The 22,852-nt window shown below is 38.8% G+C and overlaps 1 protein-coding gene across 4 annotated transcripts in view; it reads left to right on the forward strand.

Moving 5' to 3' along the window:
- The window catches only part of LOC122551600 (myosin light chain kinase, smooth muscle-like), a 422,603-nt gene that overhangs the window by 348,764 nt on the left and 50,987 nt on the right, over positions 1 to 22,852 (forward strand). For all 4 annotated transcript variants that reach the window (XM_043693744.1, XM_043693745.1, XM_043693743.1 and 1 more), the window contains 4 exons: positions 12,454 to 12,753; positions 16,531 to 16,563; positions 16,648 to 16,741; positions 16,847 to 17,050. In XM_043693744.1, coding sequence (XP_043549679.1) covers positions 12,454 to 12,753; positions 16,531 to 16,563; positions 16,648 to 16,741; positions 16,847 to 17,050 — 631 coding nt within the window. The remainder of the gene's footprint in view (positions 1 to 12,453; positions 12,754 to 16,530; positions 16,564 to 16,647; positions 16,742 to 16,846; positions 17,051 to 22,852) is intronic.

The following is a 22,852-nucleotide window of genomic DNA, read 5'->3' on the forward strand; positions in this document are numbered from 1 at the left end:
AAAGTGAGGGCTGCAGATGCTGGAGATCAGAGCTGAAAATGTGTTGCTGGAAAAGCGCAGCAAATCAGGCAGCATCCAAGGAACAGGAGAATCGACGTTTCGGGCATAAGACCTTCTAAGGAGATGACCTGGGGTGTGCAGTGAGAGAGGGACTCACTGAAATCTTTGAGGAGATGACCTGGGGTGTGCAGTGAGAGAGGGACTCACTGAAATCTTTGATGAGATGACCTGGGGTGTGCAGTGAGAGAGGGACTCACTGAAATCTTTGAGGAGATGACCTGGGGTGGACTCACTGAAATCTTTGAGGAGATGACCTGGGGTGTGCAGTGAGAGAGTGACTCACTGAAATGCCTGACCTGCTGCGCTTTTCCAGCAACACATTTTCAGCTCTGATCTCCAGCATCTGCAGCCCTCACTTTCTCCTCGAAGATTTTAACCTACTGCGAATCCTCTTACAAGGATGCCTTCCTTGAAGAAGCTCTCTTCCTCCCTCTACAAGGATTTCAGTGAGCCCTTCTCTCACTGCACACCCCAGGTCATCTCCTCAGAAGGGCTTATGCCCGAAACGTCGATTCTCCTGTTCCTTGGATGCTGCTTGACCTGCTGCGCTTTTCTAGATGTAACTGACACCAATTACACATCTTAGTTAGAATGCCATGATGGAGCAATTGGAGAGGAAATTAGAATCTGCCAAAGACACAGAAGAAAGTGCCTTCATCGTAAGTTCATGAGTCATAGGGAATCAATTTCCTTCAGATTTCCAGACCAAATCTGCCTTTCAGGCATCATCATTCGAACAGGAATGAAAACAAAATTTTGCTGGTTTCGGTGGTGTGAAAAATATGACCACTAAGTATTTTTCTCCCTTTATCAGTGTAAATATCTTCTTACAAATATTTTGTTCCTTGGATTTTTATCTTTTACAAAATGGTATAATTATAGATGCTAGTCTTCGACATAGGGATGTAGTAAAGATAGCCAAACAGTCTTTCTTCATTCAAGTTTGTTATTATTATATAGAAATAAAATTCAGCACAAGAAAATGAGACAAACAGCCTGTGGTTTCTACTCTATGAAACCCTTATTGGAGGAATTAAGAAGATGGGAGAAAAGAAACAGATTGTGGGTTTGGGCCTTTTGTCAACTATCCTTCAGTGATGTAACAAAGTATCAGGGATAAGGGTGAAGTGACTCTGAGGCAAAAGGCAGGAGGAGAGAATGCAAGGTCTGAGCAATCAGTTCTTGGATTTGAATGCTATTCTAAAATCCAGAATAAGAAAATTCTTCTCAGGATGTAACATTACCAGAAAAACAGACAATTGTTAATTTAGAGTGCAAACAAACAAGGTTTATTAACCAATAAAGATTAATACTTAACATTTCAATAGTCAAACATAGAACTATGTCAGAACTATGTCTTTGCCAACAGGATTTCTGCAGTCTTCTTGGTTCTTTCAGTCATTGGCTCATGCCATCCTTCAAGCTTCTAATTTAGCCACTTTGATACACATCTCATTTGCAGTTTTAAGACTTCAACTTTAGTGGATCCTTTCTTGACCCCCAACTTTCTAATTGACCTACACGTGACACAGTTGATTGCTGCTGTGTACTGTACTGTTTGTCTCTCTGGTGCAGACTGTGTTCTCAAACTGTTAGCTGATAACACTGGATTTTAATTCTGATCTCTACAATCGATTCTTACAGTAATCCTCAATATGTGACAGTTACCTATGTTACGACTGAGTTCTTTTACAAGCCCTCAACTAATGACAAACACTTGTTGACTGATAATGTACCACACAAATGCCAACTTTCTAGAAAACTTTTATAACTGTCTCCAAACTCTCCCTCCCAATAAATTTCCCCCTGAAAAGGCTATCATTTGACAAGTGCAAAGTCCTCAGTAAGTTTATCTATTTTATATTCATTTTGCAGGTAGCCTTTGCAACCTTTACCTAAAGCATGTACAACTAAGTCAATGTAGATAACAGATTCTAACCAAATATTTGTACCTCTTGAGCAATAGAAAGAATGCTCCTGGCTTCCTTGCAGTAGTCAAGCCCGAGCATTCATTAATTCCAAAGATGAAAGATTTTTCTTATGAAGAGAGATTGAGCAGTTTAGACCTATACTCACTAGAATTTAAAAGAATGAAACAACATCTAATTGAGGTATATAAGGTGTTGAAATGGATGGATCATTAGACATGAGGTTAATGTTGCCCCTTATCGGTCATCGTTTTAGGCTATGGGGTAGTAGATTTAAACAGAGATGAGGAGAAATTACTTCTCTCAAAAGTTGTGAATCTGTGGATTCAGCTCTCCCAGAGTATGGTAGAAGCCAGGATATGAATCATTTTAAGGAGACCGATTTTTAGTTACTACTGGGTTGAAGGATTATGGAGAATGGGCAGGAAAGTGGAATTAAGGCTGAAGTGAGATCAGCCCATGATTGTATTAAATGGTGGAGCAGGCTCAAGAGAGTGGATTGCCTACTCCTGCTTCTAGTTCTTATGTTCTTATCTACCCTTTTTTCTGGAGGCTCTGGTAAACTATATCCCTCAGATCATTTAATCAGTATTGTAGATTTGGCTCCTGTTCACTGCTAATGTCACACTCACTGGAGCACAAAGGTGCAAAGGTCCTTGGCACAAGTTCATTTTGGTCCAGTGTTGTTTTAAAGCTGCAGGACAGTAATTGTCATTTAAAGCGATCCTAACCTAAAGGATTTCCTAACAGCATGCCAATAGCACCACAAATTAAGGCTTTTCATCATTAAGTATTTGTCCAGTAATATTTGGTCACTTAAGCCTTGTTAATTGCACTAATGTGCCAATAAGGTGGATACAGAAGGATAACAATATGGACCCTGATGAAGCTAAGTAGATGGTTTAGAGGGGAGAGCATAGGGTAAGGTCATAGGTTAAGGGATATTATATGAATATATGTTACTGCAAAGCCAAGTAAACAAACATTTTTTCAACAAAATTTCTTAACTGTTTGCCCTTACACCAAGTGACAACTCATCCTTGAAGTTTCTCATCTCCCTCAATTTATCATGGTCTTTCTCTTCTGAATCTACTATCCACTGATCGTTGCCTTAATTATCGGCCCCAACATCGGCCTCTTCTTTTCCTTTAAGTCCAAAAATGCAAATAATTGATCGAGCCACTCAGTAATAGATTTGATTGGACCAGAAAAGTGTTTAGGTTTGGTTCTTATCTGGAAGAACTACTCTATTCCAGACTCATCCTGACATGCAAAAATATTCCTTTGATAAATTTTTTTCTGGACTTAATTATCTTCTTACATTCCTCTATTCTGTTCTCACCTCCAACAATAAGTATGAGGAGTTCATTGATGCTTTTATCACTTAATGATGAGATCATTTGATAATTTAGAGTCATAGAGTCCTACAACACAAAGACAGTCCTTTGGCCCAAACTGGTCCATGTCGATCAAAACGTCCATCCATATTAACCCCATTTCCCTGTACTTGGCCCATATCATTCTAAACTTTTCCTATCCATGTATTTGTCCAAATGCTTCTTAAATGCTGTTAATGTACTGGCCTCAACCACTTCCGCTAGCATTCCACATGAGTACTACCCTCTGTGTAAAAGGTTGCTCCTCAGGTTCCCTTTTATTCTTTCCCCTTTAACCTTAAACTGATGCCCTCTAGTCCTTGATTCCCCAACACTGGGAAAAGGACTGAGTGCATTCATCCTATCCATCCTTCTTATGATGTCATACACTTCTGTAAGAATCCCCCTCAGTCTCCTACGCTCTGAAGAAAAAAGACCTAGCTTGTCCAATCTCTCCCTATACTCAGACCATTGAGTCCTGGCAACATCCTTGTAAATTTCTTCTGCACTCTTTCCGGGTTAATAACATCCTTCCTTTAACAACGTGACTAAAACTGAACACAATACTCCAAGTGCAGCCTCACCAACGTCCTGGATAACTTCCCAACTTCTATACTCACAGCCCTGAACAATGAAAGTCAGTGTGCCAAAAGCCTTCTTCACTGCCCTGTCTACCTGTGACTGCACTTTCAGAGAACCGTGCACCTGAACTCCAAGGACCCTCTGTTCCATTACAGTCCTTGAGGCTTTACCCTTCACCATGAAACTTCGATCTTGATTTGACTTTCCAAAATGCAACACATCACACTTATCTATATTAAACTCCATTTGCCATTTTTCGGCCCACTTCCCCAGCTGATCAAGGTGCTGCTGCCATTTTGGATAACCTTCCTCATTGCCCACAATGCTGCCTATTTTAACGTCATCTGCAAACTTACTAATCGTGCCTTGTACGTTCTCATCCAAATCATTGATACAGATAACAAACAGCAATGGACTCAGCACCAACCCCTGAGGCACTCCACTAGCCACTAGGCCTCCAGTCTAACAAGCATCCTTCCACTATTACCCTCTGCTTCCTACCATCAAGCCAATTGTGTATCCAATCTGCCAGCTCCCCCTGGATTCTATGCAATCTAACCTTCCAGAGCAGCCTACCATGTGGAGCCTTATCAAAGGCCTTGCTAAAATCTATATACACTATGTCTGCTGCCCTGCCCTCGTCAACCTTCCTAGTTACTTCACCATAGAATTCTAACAAATTTGTGAGGCATAATCTCCCATGCACAAAGCCGTGCTGAGTACTCCTAATCAATTCCCGTCATTCCAAATGTGTGTATATCTTATCTCAGAATCTTCTCAAGTAACTTACCCACCATAGATGTTCGGCTTACTGGTCTGTAGTTTCCAGATTTTTCTTTGCAGCCCTTCTTGATAAGGGCACAACATTCGCTACTCTCTAGCCTTCTAGGAACTCACCCGTGGCTAATGAAGATACAAAAGTACCAGCCAGGGCCCCTGCAATTTCTTCTCTAGCCTCTTGTAGTGTTCTTGAATACATCTGGTCAGTACCAGGAGATTTATCCACCTTCATACATTCTAATACATCCAACACCTCCGCTACTGTGATATGGACTGTCTCCAAGATATCACCACTTGCTTCCCCAAGTTTTGACGTCTTCACGTCTTCATTGCCTTTGTTGCTTTCCCAATTCCCCAAACCTCTCTACTTTTTCCTTCTTTACATCTTTTAATCCGAAGTGGTTGTGTGTGCCCAAGGTTTTGATCATGTATTCTAATCTCTCATGAGATATCAGACTTTGTTTTATAAAGTTTGAGTTTTATTACATTAAAGGTACCACATATATGTAACTTACTGTTGTTAAATTGTTGATTAAGTAATTTGAGAAGTGTAGTACACAACAAGTGCACATAATGGGGAATGGGATGGACACGATCCTGACTGGAACGACAGGCCATTGTTTTCTGGCAATCCTCACCAGAAAATGCAGTCTCTATTGGCTCCTTACACAAAATATCCCACAAATCAATAATTCCCATCTATCAGAAAAGAAGAAATCAGCTAAGCAAAAGCAGGGAAGGACAGCAAGAGAAGCAAATTGCACAGTAAGTTGGAAAAACATAAGAAGAAAAGAGCCACAGAAAGAAAAGGCAGAGAGAAAAGCAAAATCAAGGCATCCAAGACAGAAACAATAATCTTTAAAATGATAGGCATATAACAAGTTAGCAGCCCTCCAGATCGATTTTGCGCTGTCACATTTAGTCAACATTTGTCCATGATGTGCAATGCCATGGAAATTCACTGATTTATATGTTTTTATTAAAGAATTTTTAAAGAGATTACATCAATGAAGATATAATCAGTGATACACAGTATTATGATGACTTGGAGAAAATGGATACTGATAAATTTACCAGAATAATAGTATCTATTTAAGAAGTATTTTTAATGTTTTCTCTTTTTGATTGCAGTACTCTATTGATTTCATGTGAGTAGATTAGCATCATTTTTCACAACCATGGAAAATTCCTTTTCTTGTTTTAATTTGTTATTTTATCTTATTCATTTTTAAAGTTCACTTGTAGCATGTGGGTGTTGCCAGCTGGCCCAGAATTTTACTGCCTGTCCCTAGCTGCCCTTGAGAAAGTGGTGGTAAATGCCTTCTTGAACCATAAGTAGACAAGCAATGTATTAGGGAGGAATTTCAGGATTTTGACCCAGAAACAATGAAGGAACAGTGATATACTTCCAGGTCAGGACGATGAGTGGAGGGCAACTTGTGGGTGGTAGTGTTCGCATAAATCTACTGGATGTGGTCGTGGGTCTGGAAGGTGCTGTCTAAAGATCTTTGGTGAATTTCTGCAGTGTCTTTTGGTAGATAGCACACACTGCTGCTACTGAGTGTCAGTGGTGAAGGGAGTGGATGCTTGTGAATGTGGTGCCAATCAAGAGGGGTGCTTTATCCTGAATGGTGTCAAGTTTCTTGACAGTTGTTGGAGCTGCACTCATCCAGGCAAGTGGGGGGTATTCCATTATGCTCCTGGCTTTTGCCTTGGAGATGGTGGACAGGCTTTGGAGAGTCAATAGATGAGTTACTCACTGCAATATTCTAGCCTCTGACCTGCTCTTGTAGTCACTGTATTTACATGACATTTTGGTCTGGTAACCCCATTCATAATGGGGAATTCAGTGATAGTAACACCATTGAATGTCAAGTGGCAGTGATTAGATTGTCTCTTATTGGAAATGGCCATTGCCTGGCATTTGTGAGGCGCAAATGTTACTTGCCAATTTTCAGCCCAACCCTGGATATTTTCCAGATCTTGTTGCATTTGAACATGAATTGCTTCACGATCTGAGGAGTCGCGAATGATGCTGAATATTGTGCAATCATTGGTGAATATCCCTATTTCTGACCTTGTGATGGAAGGAAGGTCATTGATGAAACAGCATCTAAGACCCCATTATTTTTGTATCTAATTCTTCAGCATTTTTAATGTGCCTTCAGAGTAGTACAATATTTTGTTGTCCAGAAATTTAATTGAAAAGGAACTCCAAAATTGTAAAAGCCTCAATTAATATTTTGTATGTCCATGTGGAAATAGCATATAGGGAAGTGAGAAGGAACCAAACTAAGTGGAATGTAATCTAAGCTGACATGTGATAAGTAGTAATTTGGGTTGTTTATGAGCAATGCTGTTTATATCCTTGTTCAACAAATTATGTTGTCTGTTTTTAACATTTGTTACCATCGTGTAGAAATACAATATGACTTAGGCTACGTGTTTGCCAAATCAGGTTAAAAATGCTTAATCCATTAGGAATGTCTTTTTCAGGCTGTATTTTATAAACATCAAAAGAAATTTCTATTTGTAGACTCATTAATACATTCATGTGGAAAGTTATTTTCCAATGAAAAATAATACTGTGCTATTTTCTTCTGAGAGTTTTCAAATTCTCCATCTGGGCAGTTGCCAAAAAAACCCACATTAACTGCTTTTGGGAAAACTATGTAATCTTCAAAATGTTGTTTGATGGTTTCATTACCCCAGAGTGAGATAGATGCTAGGGCACTGAGTAAATTTAAGGAGGAGATAGACAGATTTTTAATTAGTAATGGGTCGAAGGATTATGGAGAGCAAATAGGAAAGTGGAGTTGAGGCTGAGATGAGATTAGTCATGATTGTATTGAATGACTGTGCAAGCTCAAGGGGCTGAATTGCCTATCCAATCTCCTAGTTGTTGTGTTTTTATGTTCTTGTGGTTTAATTTCTAAAGGAACAAAATTGTCCAATGCAGGTTCAGATAGAGAGTAGAAGAGGTTGTATCTCTGTGAATATCTGATCTATTTCAGTATCTATTTACATCCACACACTGATACATTAGCATGTCGAGAGTTTGGAATGTAGAAAGCCTTTTCTTTAGAGAGGTTTATCCTCAGAGTGCGTCATTGATCATTATGGAATTTCCGCACCCAGAGGGTTGACAATCTTTCGAATTCTCTAACTCCTAGGACAGTGGTTGCTCAGTTGTTGAGGACACTCAAGGCTGAGATAGATAGATTTCAGATTTTTGGATTCTGGAGAATCAAGGCATTGGAGATCACACATGAAAATGGAATTATGGTTAAACATCAACCGTGACCTTTTGGATTGGTGAAATTGACGTTAAGGTCATGTGGCAATATTCCCACTCTTATTTCTTCTGTTATGCAATCAACTATACACTGCACATAATAGGCAGAATGTTGTAGTCTCTCTACAGCAAGCTTGGTGGGAGGATCTTTTAATCAGGCAAATGGGAACCCTGGTAAGTAACTGAATCCACCCAAATGCAATTACAGGAGGACCCATGTATGGCAGGCCATCTAAATGTAGTCTTGTTGAAAATTTAAACTATTCCCTTTGGCAGGTCCTTTTGATTGTTGTTTTCCATATTTCTGACTTTTATTTTTAATAGATCTGTTGACAGTTGCAATGAGTTCATCTACTTTTTAACACACTTTCATGCCTGCTTTTTAACAATTCCAAAGGACAACTTCTCCCAAAGCCAAACTTACTTCTCCATAATATGTCCTGGGACCATATCCAAAAAGATGTCTTGCCTCTCCAAAAAAATACCCCGGCTATCAAAACAAATGAACCATTGCCAGACCTGCTGTACCAGTTCTAATCTGTTTTCATTATGGATTCCATACCTAGTTGTTTGGGGAGATGATAGCCTAGTTGTATTATCACTAAACTATTTATCCAGAGATATAATGTCTTGGGGACCAAGGTACAGATCCTGCCATGGCAGAGAGTTCTATTTGAATTCAATATGTGTCATAAGAGTCTAATGATGGCCATGAAACCATTGCTAATTGCCACCTCGTTCACTAATGTCCTTTAGGGAAGGTAATCTGCCACCTTTTGCAGTCTGGCCTACACAAGACTCCAGACCCACAGTAATTTGATTACTTCTCAACTGCTCGCTGGGGAAATTAGGGATGGGAAATAAGTACTGGCCTGGCCAGCAGCATCCACATCCCGTGAATGAATTTTAAAAAGTCACCAAAATAATACCTAAGTGGAGGCAGTTGCTGTTTCTAAGGGTAGTTGGCTCCGTGAAATGCCTCTAACATTTTGGGATCAAAAAGGTTATTCTCTGTCATTGGAAAAATCTAGGTCATGGTGCATAAATGATGTGAATAGTATAAAAGCATCTAAGTGGAAGTTAAATAAGATGTGAGAGAGAAAGGATTAGTGATATGCTGGGAAGTTAGATGAGACAAAGCTTGTATGAAACATAAACCTCACAATGATTGAATAGATTGGCCATTTAGTGACATGTTAATTATATTATTGAGATTAGGGATATAAATGGAGGCAGTGTTCCCTCTCATTTGTCCTGCTGCTGCTGGACTTCTGAGGGCCGTGCATGACAGTTATTTCCAGAACTGAAAATCAATGCATCCATCCACACACATGGCATGCAAGGAACCTTCCACAAGGCTGCAGTTTGAAGGGAGTAAGAGCTGGAAGGCATCAAGCTCAATTAAGATAATGGTTGTCGCATTCACTTTACATTTTAATGCTATGTGGTTCATTATAAGAGTTGCATATTTTATTATAAAGCAGAAATTCTGTAATTTGTAGGAACATAGGAACAAGAGAAGGCCATTCAGCCTCTCATGTCTGTTTCACCATTCAGGGAGGTCAAGGCTGACCTGTAGCTTAATTTCACATACCTACCTTTGGCCCATACCCCTTAATACTTTTGCTTAGAAAAATTTTTCTTCCTTAAATTTAAAATTAACAATTGATCTAACGTCAACTGTCCTTTGTGGAAGAGAGTTCCAAACATTCATCACCCCTTGTGTGGCAGGGTGCTTCCTAATATATCTCCTGAACAGTCTGGCCCTAAGTCAAGGACTATGCCCTCTGGTTCTAGAATCTCCAACCAATGGAACTAGTTTGTCTACCCTGTGTAATCTTTTTTCCTGTTAACATTGTGAAGACTTCGGTCAAATCACCCTTAACCTTGTAAATTCTAGAAAAAACAGCCTAATTTAGATAATCTCTCTTCATAATTGAAGTCCAGGTATCATTCTTGTAAACTTACATTGTACTGTTTCCAAGGCTAATATATCCTTCCAACGGTCTGGTGCCTGCATCTGCTTAGTACATCTAAGTGGGATTTAACCAGTGTTTGTATAGTTACAGCATAACATCTATGTCCTTGCCCTCAAAATCCTCTCGATCAAAAGCCCAGCATTCCATTAGCCACCTTGATTATGTTCTGCACCTCTCTGTGGCATTATAAAGATCTATGCAGCTGAACCCCCAAATCTTTTTGGACACCAACTGTATTTAACTTCATAACACCAAGAAAGTACCCTGCTCATTTGTAATTGGCTATTAACTATGAAGAGAGACTTGCTGGGTGTAACTTAGAGAGCTGGCAGGTTGCATTTTATGAATAAATATAATATTAAGTAAAAGATAGGTCCCTGGTTTCCTACTTCATATCTCAACACCAAAAGTTTAATATGGCCTGTTTCTGAGCTATATATTCCAAGTAATTATTTTTTAAAAATTAGTTGGATTCATTTTCACTCTACTGAAGAGGTATTGGGAAATCTGAGAGAAATTCTGACAAGTCATCCTCAACCAACACTCAGATGTTCAGAACAAGCTGCCAGAGCACACAACCACATTACCCAAGGGAATCTTTGGGTGACTTGCCTTGTTATTCGTCAAGCTCAGCTATGACTCAGGATAGGAGATAGTGCTAAATGGATTGATCATAGCTGTCAGGTGTACTGCGGAGCCAAAAAAAGCCATACGGCCCATTAAAGCACTCCATTAGCCAGAACCAAAAAGTATATGTTTGTTGAATGGCTGCCACTGCTTGCTTGCATCTATAATCAGAAAAGTTGAACAAAACAGATCTGAACCTACCTTCGAAAATGGGTATTTAACCAAGCATTTGGAAGCAACCTCATATTAGGAAGCCTCTCCAAGGAGGCTGAAATGTGACCTGGTTTCAGGATCTTTGGAGAACAAGCTATTGTGCCCGAGGATTCGACCTTCAAACTTGTTTGCACTTACGTAACAGGTGCTATAAAGGCCAATTATTCCTCTTAACTGGCACAAAGTAAACTGAAGCCATTTGAACTTGTCTTCAACAATTAATCAACCGTCAGATAATTCCATTCCAAGAGCTTTGAAGTTAATTATCCTTTCCTCAGGATATGAGCTAGTTTCTTGACAGATGCTCAAAATTAATCTACTATATTAACTTTAATATGAGGAGAAAATCCATTCAGATTTTGGCTGCAAGAATAGTTATCAATTAATTATCTAAGCTGTTTGTTTTTTGTCAGTCCTTCCCTTTTAAAATTCTTTCATTAGGAGCTCATGATTTTCTTTCTACAGATTGTATAAGGAATTTTGGAAGTTAACAGTAGTCAATCAAAAAATGCTAGAGATACATTGCACATCTGTCAAACACAATTTCCAGTTAGGTTGATTTACAGAAATTTTGATTTTCTTTTATTAGTCAGACTAAAGTTTCAAGTAGAGGACAATATATCAGATTATGGCTTGTTTTATTGTTAGCCTAACATATGTGCTTTGTTTTACATAGTGTATCTCGAAAATCATAAAGAAACCTGCTTAGAATTCAATGCCTTACAGTTATATTGTTTGACTTGAAGATACAAAAACCCTTTGAAAGAACGAAATGCAATCAGAAATAAGAAATGAAGCCATTAAAGTATTTCATGTGATGATTCCCAGAATGATAGATCTGTCCAGCACTCACAAATTTGCTTTCACTTCTAATGATAATAGAATAATAAGTGTGATTTAACTTGAAGTGCCCCACGCCAACCTTTTCTACTCTTAAGCTTTACCTATGTTTACACACGCTTCTCCTGTAAATGCAGCAAATCGAGCAAGCTGCTGGCATCAAAGGAGTACCCTGCTACATCTCCTTGTTTTGGGAAAGCAGGAAATTGGTGTGACCCCATGCGGAGTCAACTGCCAGTCAGGCTGTGGGGAAGAGGTCTATCCAGCATATGGACTGAATAGTATTATAGATTTCTGATTGAGCCATTTTCTAAGGACCTCCCAGGAGTCCCTACAAGATTCACCTGTTGGATTGCTCTCTAGCTGCACATGGGGTGAAGCATGTGTACTATACATTCCAGTTATATGTACATCAGAATTGCCATCTGATCCTGTTTGTATTATGTGAATCAAACTTGGATGGTTCAATTAGTTTCCTACCTGAAGCCACAAAGTTTGAATGTCCTGAAACCCATTTTCAGTAAGGCAGCTGTCAGAGATCCAGCATTGAAAGGACAGTAAGTCACTCAACATTATTTTCAGGCCACAAACCTTCTATCTATGTCTATTCTGCACTCTCATACTTCTGTAATTTACAAAATTAAAACTATAATGAGGTACATAAGGCAAAATGTTAAATTTGAATATAGTAGTTAAAGTACACCGAAAACTGATCTTCTTCCATTTAGATTTGTAAAAATCTTTCTGTTAATATTTTCTTTTTCTATACATAGACAGACCTGAACCACCAGCTGGAAAACCATGCTCTTCTGATATTCGTAATTCTACCCTGACCCTGTCATGGTATGGTCCCACATATGATGGTGGGAGTATTGTTCAATCCTACAATGTGGAAACTTGGAATTCCGTGGAGACACAATGGACAAATCTAACTACCTGTCGCAGCACATCCTGCACAGTGTGTGATCTAAATCCTGACAAAGAATACAAATTCCGTGTTCGAGCTGTAAATGTTTATGGAACTAGTGAACCAAGTCAAGAATCTGATTTGGTCAGATTGGGGGTCAAAGAAGGTTAGCTCTACCTGAAGGAAATAAACTAACCTACACAAAGCTTTCACCTTTCACTGGAACATAGCTGGCAGATGGCACATTAAATGTTTTAAAGATTTTTCATTATCATCCTTTGTTTAACCCTGTTAAATAATATTGTTTCAAGCTGGACTTTTTTTATATTATGTTGGTCTCTAAATGCTGCGCTGTGGTAAGAACGATTGTGCACAAAATCTGAGGTTAATGCTACAGGAACGTGCAGGCCAGGCCACTCAACCCTTCAGTGATATCATGGTTGATCTGATTACTGTACATTTCCACCTATCACGATAGTCTTTCACCTCTGGCATGTCAAGAACTTGTCTGCACGTCACCATCTTGAAAATATTTAAGGATTCTGTGTCCCTTTGGGGAAGAGAGATCCAAAGACTCTCAAATCTCTCTGAAAAAGAAATTCTTCTTATCTCCTTAAACGCACAACAGTGACACCTTGTTCTAAATTCTACAAAAAACATCTTTTCCATATGTACACATATATTTCAATCAATTCATCTCTTAATCTTCTAAACTTGTCAGTCCAACATTTCCTTGTAAGACAACTTGCCAGTTCCAAGTATTAGTCCAGTAAATCTTTTCTTAACTACTTCCATTGCATTTATGTGGTCTCACCAATGCACCATGTGACTGAAGTTAAAAGTTTCTACTTTCGTATTCAGTTCCCTGTGTACAAACATAATTTATTGTACCTGCTTACGAATCTGTTGCAATTTTATGCTATAGAACACCCAAGTCTCTTCGCATCTCAGAGGTCTGCAACATTTTAATATTTAGATAGAAATGCAGTGGCAGACATTTAAGGGGATATTTCAGAACAAATGAAATAGATGCATTCTATCAGGAAAGAAAATTCCCAAGGAAAGTCCTGCCATCTAAGAACACTGGAGGTGGTATCAAACTTAGAGAAAGCACATAATTATGTCAGGTCGCAGGTCAGAAGATTTGGCAGAAAAAACTGCACAGGATGACTACAGAGAAAAATTTAGAGTCCAAAGGAAAGTTAACTGGGAATTTAAGAACAAATAAACAAAAGTTTCTATTGGACATTTTAAAATTGAAAGCACCTAAAACAAAAGGAGCATTGGTCCTATAGAAAGTGAGTTTGGGGGAATTAATAATGGAAAATTAAGAATGGCAGATTAACTCAATAGATATTTTGCATTGGCCTTCATTACTGAGGATACAAATGTCATCCCAGAAATAGTGATTAATCACGAAATGGGGGAACTCAAGAAAATTAGAATAATCAGGGAAATAGTATTGAGCAAATTATTGAAACTGCAATGTGACCAGTCCTGAGTCCCGACTAAATAGAGTCCTAATAGGGAATGGTTAGTGAGATGTTAATGCATTGATTTTAATTTTCCAAAATTTCCTAGATTTGGAGAAGAAATTTCTAAACAGCAAATGTATCTCATGTATTCAAAAAGGGATGGAGACTCAAAGCAAGAAAATACGGGCCTTTAGCTTAACATCTCTTATCGGAAACATGTTAGAAGCTATTATTAATGATATTCCAGCAAGGTACTTGAATAGGTTCAAGATAATCAGGCAGGATCTAGATGGTCTTGTACAAGGGAAATCAGGTTGAATCAATTTATTGGCATTCTTTGAGGCAGTAACATGTACTGTGGATAAAGAGGAAACTGGTGAATGTACTATACTTTCCAAAAGTTATTTAATAAGGTGCTACATCAAAGGTTACAAGGGAAAATAAAACCTCATGGTGTAGGGGGTAACGTATCGGCATTTATAGAATATACAATGGGGTCATTCTCAGGTTGGCAAGATGTAATGCGTGATGTGCCAAAGGGATCAGTGTTGGGGTCTCAACATTTTGCAATTTATATAAAAGAAGTGGATGAAGGTACCAAAGGTAGAGTTGCTACTTTTTTCTCATCACATAAAGATAGATGGGAAAAGAAGTGGTGAAGAGAACATAAGGGGGCTACAAAGGGATGTGAGAAAATGTGAAATGAAAGATTTGGAAAAATATCCATTTTGGCAGGAATAATTTTTAAAAATGTATTATCTAAATGCTGAGAGATTGCAGGACTTCGAGATGTAGAAGGATCTGAATGTACTGTTGCGTGAATTGCAAACGCTTAGTAAGCAGATATGACAGCAACTAACTATTTATTGCACAAGAAATTGAATACAAAGTGCAGATGTTACACGTCAGTTACACAGGACTTAAGTGAGACCTCATGATTGCGTTTATTTAAGTTAAAATACTCATTGTGGGCCCCCTCTTATCTCGCTCAAACTAAATGTAAAATTCAGTCTTATTATGGTTGCTGCTACCCTTGGGTGCCTTCACAATTAAATCACTAATTAATCCTATCCCATTGTACAATTTCCTTAATACTCACCTGGACAAATTTGCTCATGTGATTGTTCAAGTTTGTAAAACTAAATTCCTCCAGGATTATCACCATGCCTTTCTAACAAGTTTCCATTATAGGATCATAGAATTCCTATAGTGTGGAAGCAGGCCATTAGGCTCACCCTCCAAAGAACATCCCACCCAGATGCACGCCCTACTGCACCCCTGTAACGCTGCTATCCCATGGTTAATCCACTTACCCTGCACATCCTGGATACAATTTAGCATGGCCAATCCCCCTAACCTGCACAACTTTAGGGAGCACAGTAGCTCAGTGATTAGCACTGCTGCCCTACAGTACTAGGGACCCGGGTTTGCTTACAGCCTCAGATGACTGTCTGCCTGGAGTTACACATTCTCCCCATGTCTGCATAGGTTTCCTACAGGTGCTCCGGTTTCCTCCCACAGTCCAAAAATGTGGGTAGGATGCTGTTTGGAGGGTCAGTGTAGACTTGATGGTCCAAATGGTCTGCCTCTACATTATAGGGATTCTATTCTTTCTTTCGTGATATTCCATCCTACCGTATGGGTTACTGTTAGTAAGCCTGTACATCATTCTCATTAGTGACTTCTCAATTTATTATTTCTCATCTCTTCTCAAACTGCTTCTACATCCTGGTTTTCTGAATTTATGTCAACCCTCTTTATTGTGCTAATACCATCATTAACTAACAGAGCCATCCCTCCATCTTTTCCTCACTTTCAATCTTTCCTCAATATCTTGGATCCTTCAATATTCAGATTTCAATTTATATCATCCTGCAGTCATGTTCTGGAATGATTATCAGATTATACTTTTTTATATTTCTAATTGTGCTGTCAGTTCATTTATTTTCATTCAAATGCATTCAGATACCTTTAATTTAGTCCTTTTATTGTTTTTGTAACCTATAATCTTATTTGTTGATTCTTAGATTTGTACTCTCTAACATTCCTGTCCTGAATTATTTGTCATTTCTCATGTTGATACCTTTTTCTCTTGTCTCTATTTTTTGATTTACTATATTGTCTCAAATTTGACCCCTCACCTCACAATGAAAGAAAATCATGTTTCTTATTTCATAAAAATGTAAGTTGTTAATGTGAACCATATGCTTCATTCATGGTCATGATTTTACAGAGATGTTGACAGCTATAAAAGTGACCAAAAAACCATTTGATGTTCAAACTGTGGACTAAAACTAAGGAAGTTCATACAAATTTAATGGAATTTCTGTCAACATTTACATGTGTTTTAAATAAAATGCTTGAAAAAATGTATTAGCTGTCAACCTTTCATACTTTGAAATATTTTCCTTTAGAACAAAAATCATCATCTCATATTTTGGTCTAACTTAGTTTTGTTTAATTTTAAGATCGCAAAGATGAAGCTGATCTGTCTGACGATGGTAAATATTATTTTATATTTTGCTCATTTACTAATTAGAATAAAATCAGTATTATTATTTAATACCAAAAAACTTACTTTTCAGATGAAAAAGAAGGTGAACCAGATTATCGTGACGTTAACATCAACACAAGTGAGAAGGCCACAGAATATTATGATATATTGGAAAAAATAGGAACGTGAGTGCCCCTGATAATATGACAATAGTAACCGATTACAAATCAATAATAGATTCCATTAAACAGCACAAACTTATATGAAAAGTGTTGTGGTATTCTCTACAGGGGAAAATTTGGACAAGTTTTTAAACTTGTTGAAAAGAAAACTAGAAAAGTTTGGGCAGGAAAGTTTTTCAAGGCCTTTTCCGCGAAAGATAAAGAAAATGTAAGGCAAGAAATCAGTATTATGAATTGTCTGCACCACCCAAAGCTTGTTCAATGTGTTGATGCCTTTGAATCAAAGTCAGACATAGTTATGGTCCTGGAAATGTGAGTAATAACTAATTCTTTCATTTGATTTTTATTTCTGTGCATGTTGTTATGAATGATCAATAAGTGATTGTTTGATTTTAAAAAGTTGAGGGATTGACAGTGAACAGTCTCTCAGATAACTAGCTTGTTTGGAATATAAGACAAGGCTAAACATTGTTTTTAAGTGAATACGTTTACACCAGTAGAGTCATGCTTGTATTTTGAGATTGGGGTAATAGAGATTATTGTGCCCTGCATGAAACCTAGGATGACAATTCTGAATATAAGCAGCCATTCATAGAGCTTGCCAAAGTGCAAGATCTATGTTATTTTAACTCTAGCCCCCAATCTTCCCATTTTGTTGTCCTGAGGGTAAGCCAAGCACACAAGAGTGGAGCCAATCAATGCCAGTAAAATTTCTATATATATATATCAACACATGACTTCCCAATCATTACCCTTTGCTCTTTCACTGTCTATTGCCCCCCGAGACAGATCTCTGAAGGCATGGTGGGATGAAATAAAATAAAGCTTTAAGTTTATATCACAGACTTAACTATATCAGCAAAACAAAACACTGATAACATTTAAACCCCTTCAAGTACCAGTGAAACGGAGGATTGGTATAATCGGGTAACAGTGGTGTACTACATTTATCAGTGCTGGGGCATCAATGTTTTTATATATTGCATGCATGACTTGTTTGGAGGGATTGAAAGTAAGGTTTCTAAATTTGCTCATAAAGAAACTAAGTTGTGATGAAGACTTAAGGACGCTTCAAAAGAATGTGAACATGTTAGAAAAAAGGCAAAAGAATTGAGTATAAATGGGCCATAACGTGAGAAAATGTGAAATTGTCCCTTTTGGCAAGAAGAATTTTGAAAAAGCATATTATCGAAATGGTGAGAGAATGTTAAGTTTCAAGACGCAGAAGAATCTGAGTATACGAGCGTGTGAATTGCAAAGGTTAGTTTGCAATCACAGAAAGTAGATAGGAAAGCTTGTAGAATGTTTTTTGTCTGTTGCAAGGGAAATTGAATAAAAAAGTTAGGGAAGTTGTGCTTCAATTATACACTGCATTGCTGAGATCATTTCTAGAGCACAGTGTCCTGTATTGCTCCCCTCATTTGACAAATAAATGCATTGGTAGCAGTTCAGAGAAAATTTACTAGATCTAGTACATGGAATGGATGAGTTTTCATAACGAGGAAATGTTGAACAGGCTTGGATTTTTACCTATTGGTGTTTTGAAGAGTAAAAAGCAGCCTGACTAAAACTTATAAGATTCTGAAGGATCTTGACAGGGTGTATTTGGAAAGGATGTTTTCTGTTAGCCAATAATCTAAAACTAGGATTCACTATCTAAAAATAAGAAGTCACCCATTTAAAAGAGAGGAGGAGAATTTTTTTCTCACTGAAGGTTATGAGTTTTTTGATCCCTCTTACTCAGAAGGTGGTAAAAGCAGTGTCCTTGACTACTTTTAAAGCAGAGGTGGATAGATTCTTGATAAGCAAGGCGTGAAATGGTTATTGGTGTAAGTGAGAATATGGAATAAATAAATCAACTGTTATCTTATTAAATGATGGGGCATGCTGGAGGGGCTGATTGGCCAACTCGTGCTCCTAATTTGTATGTTTGTAATTACTTAATCCCTTATGAAAACAAATATTTTCTTCCAACGCATCCCTTATTAAAACAATAATCTGTCTTCATAGCCCTGTGTCAAAGACATCAGATTACATCTTTATTCATTCATAGGATGAGGGTGTCGCTGGCTAGACCAGCATTTATTGCCCATTCCTAATTGCTCAGAGCACAGTCAAGAGTCAACCATATTGCCGTGGGTCTGGAGTCACAAGTAGGACAGACAGGTCAGAATGACAGTTTCCTTCCTTAAAAACATCAGTTTACCAGATGGGTTTTTCCTGACAAATGACAATTCATGGTCATCATTAAGTTCCTAATTCCAGAATTTTATTGAATTCAAATTGCACCATTTGCCATGGTGGGATTCGACCCTTAGACCCCAGAACATTAACTGGGTCTCTGGAGTAATGCTGTGGTTCTGTTCGCCGAGCTGGAAGTTTTTGTTGCAAATGTTTCGTCCCCTGTCTAGGTGACATCCTCAGTGCTTGGGAGCCTCCTGTGAAGCGCTTCTGTGGTGTTTCCTCCGGCATTTATAGTGGCCTGTCCCTGCCAACCACACAAACCAACAGCCACACTCAGACAACAACTCACCAGAACGAAGGACCCGATACCCAGCATGAGCAAAACTAATGTAGTGTACAAAATCCCATGCAAGGACTGCACAAAACAGAAGATTGGGAAGGCTACAAAAACAAACAGAGGATAACAAAGAGAGAAATAAGCAAGGAGAGGGTCAAATATGAAGGTAAGCTAGCCAATGATATTAGAAATGATAGTAAAAGTTTATTTCATTACAGAAGAAACAAACAAGAGGCAAAAGTAGAGATTGAGCTGCTCCAAATTGATGCTGGAAGGCTAGTGATGGGACATAAGGAAATAGCTGAAGAATTTAATAAATACTTTGTGTCAGTCTTCACAGTGGAAGACGTGAGTAATATCCCAAAAATTAAGGAGAGTCAAGAGGCAGAGTTGAGCATGGTGGCCATTACAAAGGCAAAAGTACTTGATAAGCTAAATGGTCTAAAAACTGGGCTACATCCCAGAGTTCTGAGGGAGGTGGCTGAAGAAATAGCAGAGGCATTGGTTGTAATCTTTCAAAAATCACTGGGTTCAGGGAAAGTCGCTGATGCTTGGAAAATCGCTGAAGTAACCCCCTTGTTCAAGAAAGGACCAAGACAAAAGATGGAAAATTATAAGCCAATTAGCCTAACCTCAGTTGTAGGTAAAATTCTAGAATCCATTGTTAAGGATGTGATTTCTAAATTCTTGGAAGTGCAGGGTTGAATTAGAACAAGTCAGCATGGATTTAGTAAGAGGAGGTCATGCCTGACATACTTGTTAGAGTTCTTTGAAGTAGTAACAAGTAGGTTAGACCAGGGAAACCCAGTAGATGTTACCTACTTAGGCTTCCAAAAGGCCTTTGATAAGGTGCCTCATGGGAGGCTGCTGAGTAAGATGAGGCCCCATGGTGTACAAGGTGAGCGACTGGTATAGATTGAGGATTGGTTGCCTGACAGGAGGCAGAAAATTGGGATAAAAGATTCTTTTTCAGAATGGCAGCTAGTGACAAGTGGTGTTCCACAGGGTTCAGTGTTGGGGTCCCAGCTGTTTACTTTATATATAAATGATGTGGATGAAGAGACTGGGGGCATTCTGGTGAAGTTCACCAATGATACGAAGTTAGGCCGACAGGCAGGTAGTTTTGAGGAGGTGTGGAGGCTACAGAAAGATTTAGACAGTTTAGGAGAATGGTCCAAGAAAAGGCCGATGAAATTCAATGTGAGCAAATGTGAGCTCTTGCACTTTGGAAAAAAGAACACAGGCATGGACTATTTTATAAATGGTGAAAAAATTCTTAAACCAAAGGGATTCAAAGGAATCTGGGAGTGGTAGTAGAGGATTATCTAAAGGTTGACTTGCAGGTTGAGTCTAGGGTTAAGAAAGCAAATGTAATGTTGTCATTTATTTCAAGAGGGTTGGAATGTAAAAGCAGTGAGGTTCTACTAAAACTTTATAAAGCTCTGGTTAGGCCCCATTTAGAATGCTGTGTCCAGTTTTGGGCCCCACTCCTCAGGAAGGACATACTGGCACTGGAGCGTATCCAGCGGAGATTCACACGGATGTTCCCTGGAACGGTAGGCCTAACAGCTGAGGATCCTGGGATTGTATTCATTAGAGTTCAAAAGGTTGAGGGGAGATCTAATAGAAACTTGCAAGATAATGCATGGCTTAGAAAGGGTGGACGCTGGGAAATTGTTTCCATCAGGCGGGGATACTAAGACTCGTGGGCACAGCCTTAGAATTAGAGGGGGTCAATTTAGAATGGAAATGAGGAGACATTTCTTCAGCCAGAGAGTGGTGGACCTGTGGAATTCATTGCCACGGAGCGCAGTGGAGGCCAGGGCATTAAACATCTTCAAGGAAGACATTGATAAATTCTTAAGCTCGCAAGGAATTAAGGGCTAAGGGGAGAGTGAGGATAAGTAGCGTTGAAATGCCCATCAGCCATGACTGAATGGCGGAGTGGACTCAATGGGCCGAATGGCCTTACTTCCGCTCCTATTTCTTATGGTCTTATGTTCTTAAAAGAGATTGTGATAGATTATGGAAACGTCAATTTTTCTGTTGAGAAACAGTTAAATAGAAACCATCCCTTTTTTTCAACTGAAGGCTCGATATATTTATTTTTAAAAAGCCTAAGGATTTTAATGACTTGACAGTTCAATTGAGCTCACCAATTCTTATGCACATTCACGTCTATTCTTAACAACCCAAACTGGCATCTGACTTCTCCCAAAGGTCATCTTACCCTCCAAATAATTCCAGCAGCTTCGGATCTTTTCTTTAACTTTGTCTAAAGTCTAACATTTATGTTTCAGCAATCCCGGCAATCTGAATTGCTCCTCTTGGAAGGCAGTTGCATGTTTAAATGTGCAGATGTTTCAATGGACCATGGATGTGTGAAGTACAATGCACCTGTAGTGAAAATAGTATGTGCAGGGTTTAAGTGTCAGGGCATCTGGAATCAGGATTCCAGTGCCAGTTTGGTTCAGCTATTATGACTTTACAAAAACTCAGGCATCAGTTGCAGTTAAATTGTGCTGTGCTTCTCCTACCTGAGACTGGGTAAAGTGGCATCAACATGAGAGGACACTCTTGACGATAGTGCGAGGAGGAATGGCAACAGCTAGAGCTCAGGCAGCCCAAAGATCTCCTGAGGGTCCTTGAGAAGCACTCGTGCTGATCTCAATCTTCAAGAAATATGACATAAAGCAAATAGGAACCTACACTGGCCTTTTCGGGTCACCCTGCTGCTTCCTGCACTTTTACTAGAGATCTTGGCTTCATTTAAGCCTCTTAGTTCCTGAACTTAAAATATCTCTGATGTGCCGAGAGCATCATCAGGCCACAGCTTTCGAAAGTTAAACACTTCGGGTTACTTGTTACTGTGTTAAAGGAGTGATACAATTGTCATTTGGTCCTGTTGTTCAGCATTTCCTTGGAAGGAGGGTTCCCAACTCATCCTATCTTATTATAATTGTTGATGGCAGGGAATTATTGGGAATGCAATGCAATTCCACAACCATTTTAACAACTTAGTCCCTCACCTTCCCTTTTCAGTGGAGTGGTTTAAAATCAGAGTTTAGAGTTCAAAATGCAGCTCTGTATCTCATTGCACAATATCAGAATTAAGAATGGTTGATGCCAACATAGGGTGAACAAAGTGGAGAAATGTTTAATTTCTAAACAAATGCAAGTCCAAAACAAGCCTCCAAAAAATGTACATTTTTGAAAGAGCTGAACGCAAAAACAACACTCATTTAAATGAGGGGGCAGCAGAGATGGATTGCTTGCAGTAAAAAATAGTAGTTTTCATCATTGGGAATTAAGTACAAATTTGATTCAAGGTGAACATTTTATGACAAGGCAAGGGTCATGAACAAAATATATTTGGCTGCTCCTAGTCTGGTCGACAGCAGAATGCATCTTAGAGTCATAGAGATGTACAGCATGGAAACAGACCCTTCAATCCAACACGTCCATGCCGACCAGATATCCCAATCCAATCTAGTCCCACCTGCCAGCACATGGCCCATATCCCTCCAAACCCTTCCTATTCATATACCCATCCAAATGCCTCTTAAATGTTGCAATTGTACCAGCCTCCACCA

The sequence above is a fragment of the Chiloscyllium plagiosum genome, chromosome 7 (genome assembly GCF_004010195.1).
Source record: "Chiloscyllium plagiosum isolate BGI_BamShark_2017 chromosome 7, ASM401019v2, whole genome shotgun sequence".
NCBI classification, from domain to species: Eukaryota; Metazoa; Chordata; class Chondrichthyes; order Orectolobiformes; family Hemiscylliidae; genus Chiloscyllium; species Chiloscyllium plagiosum.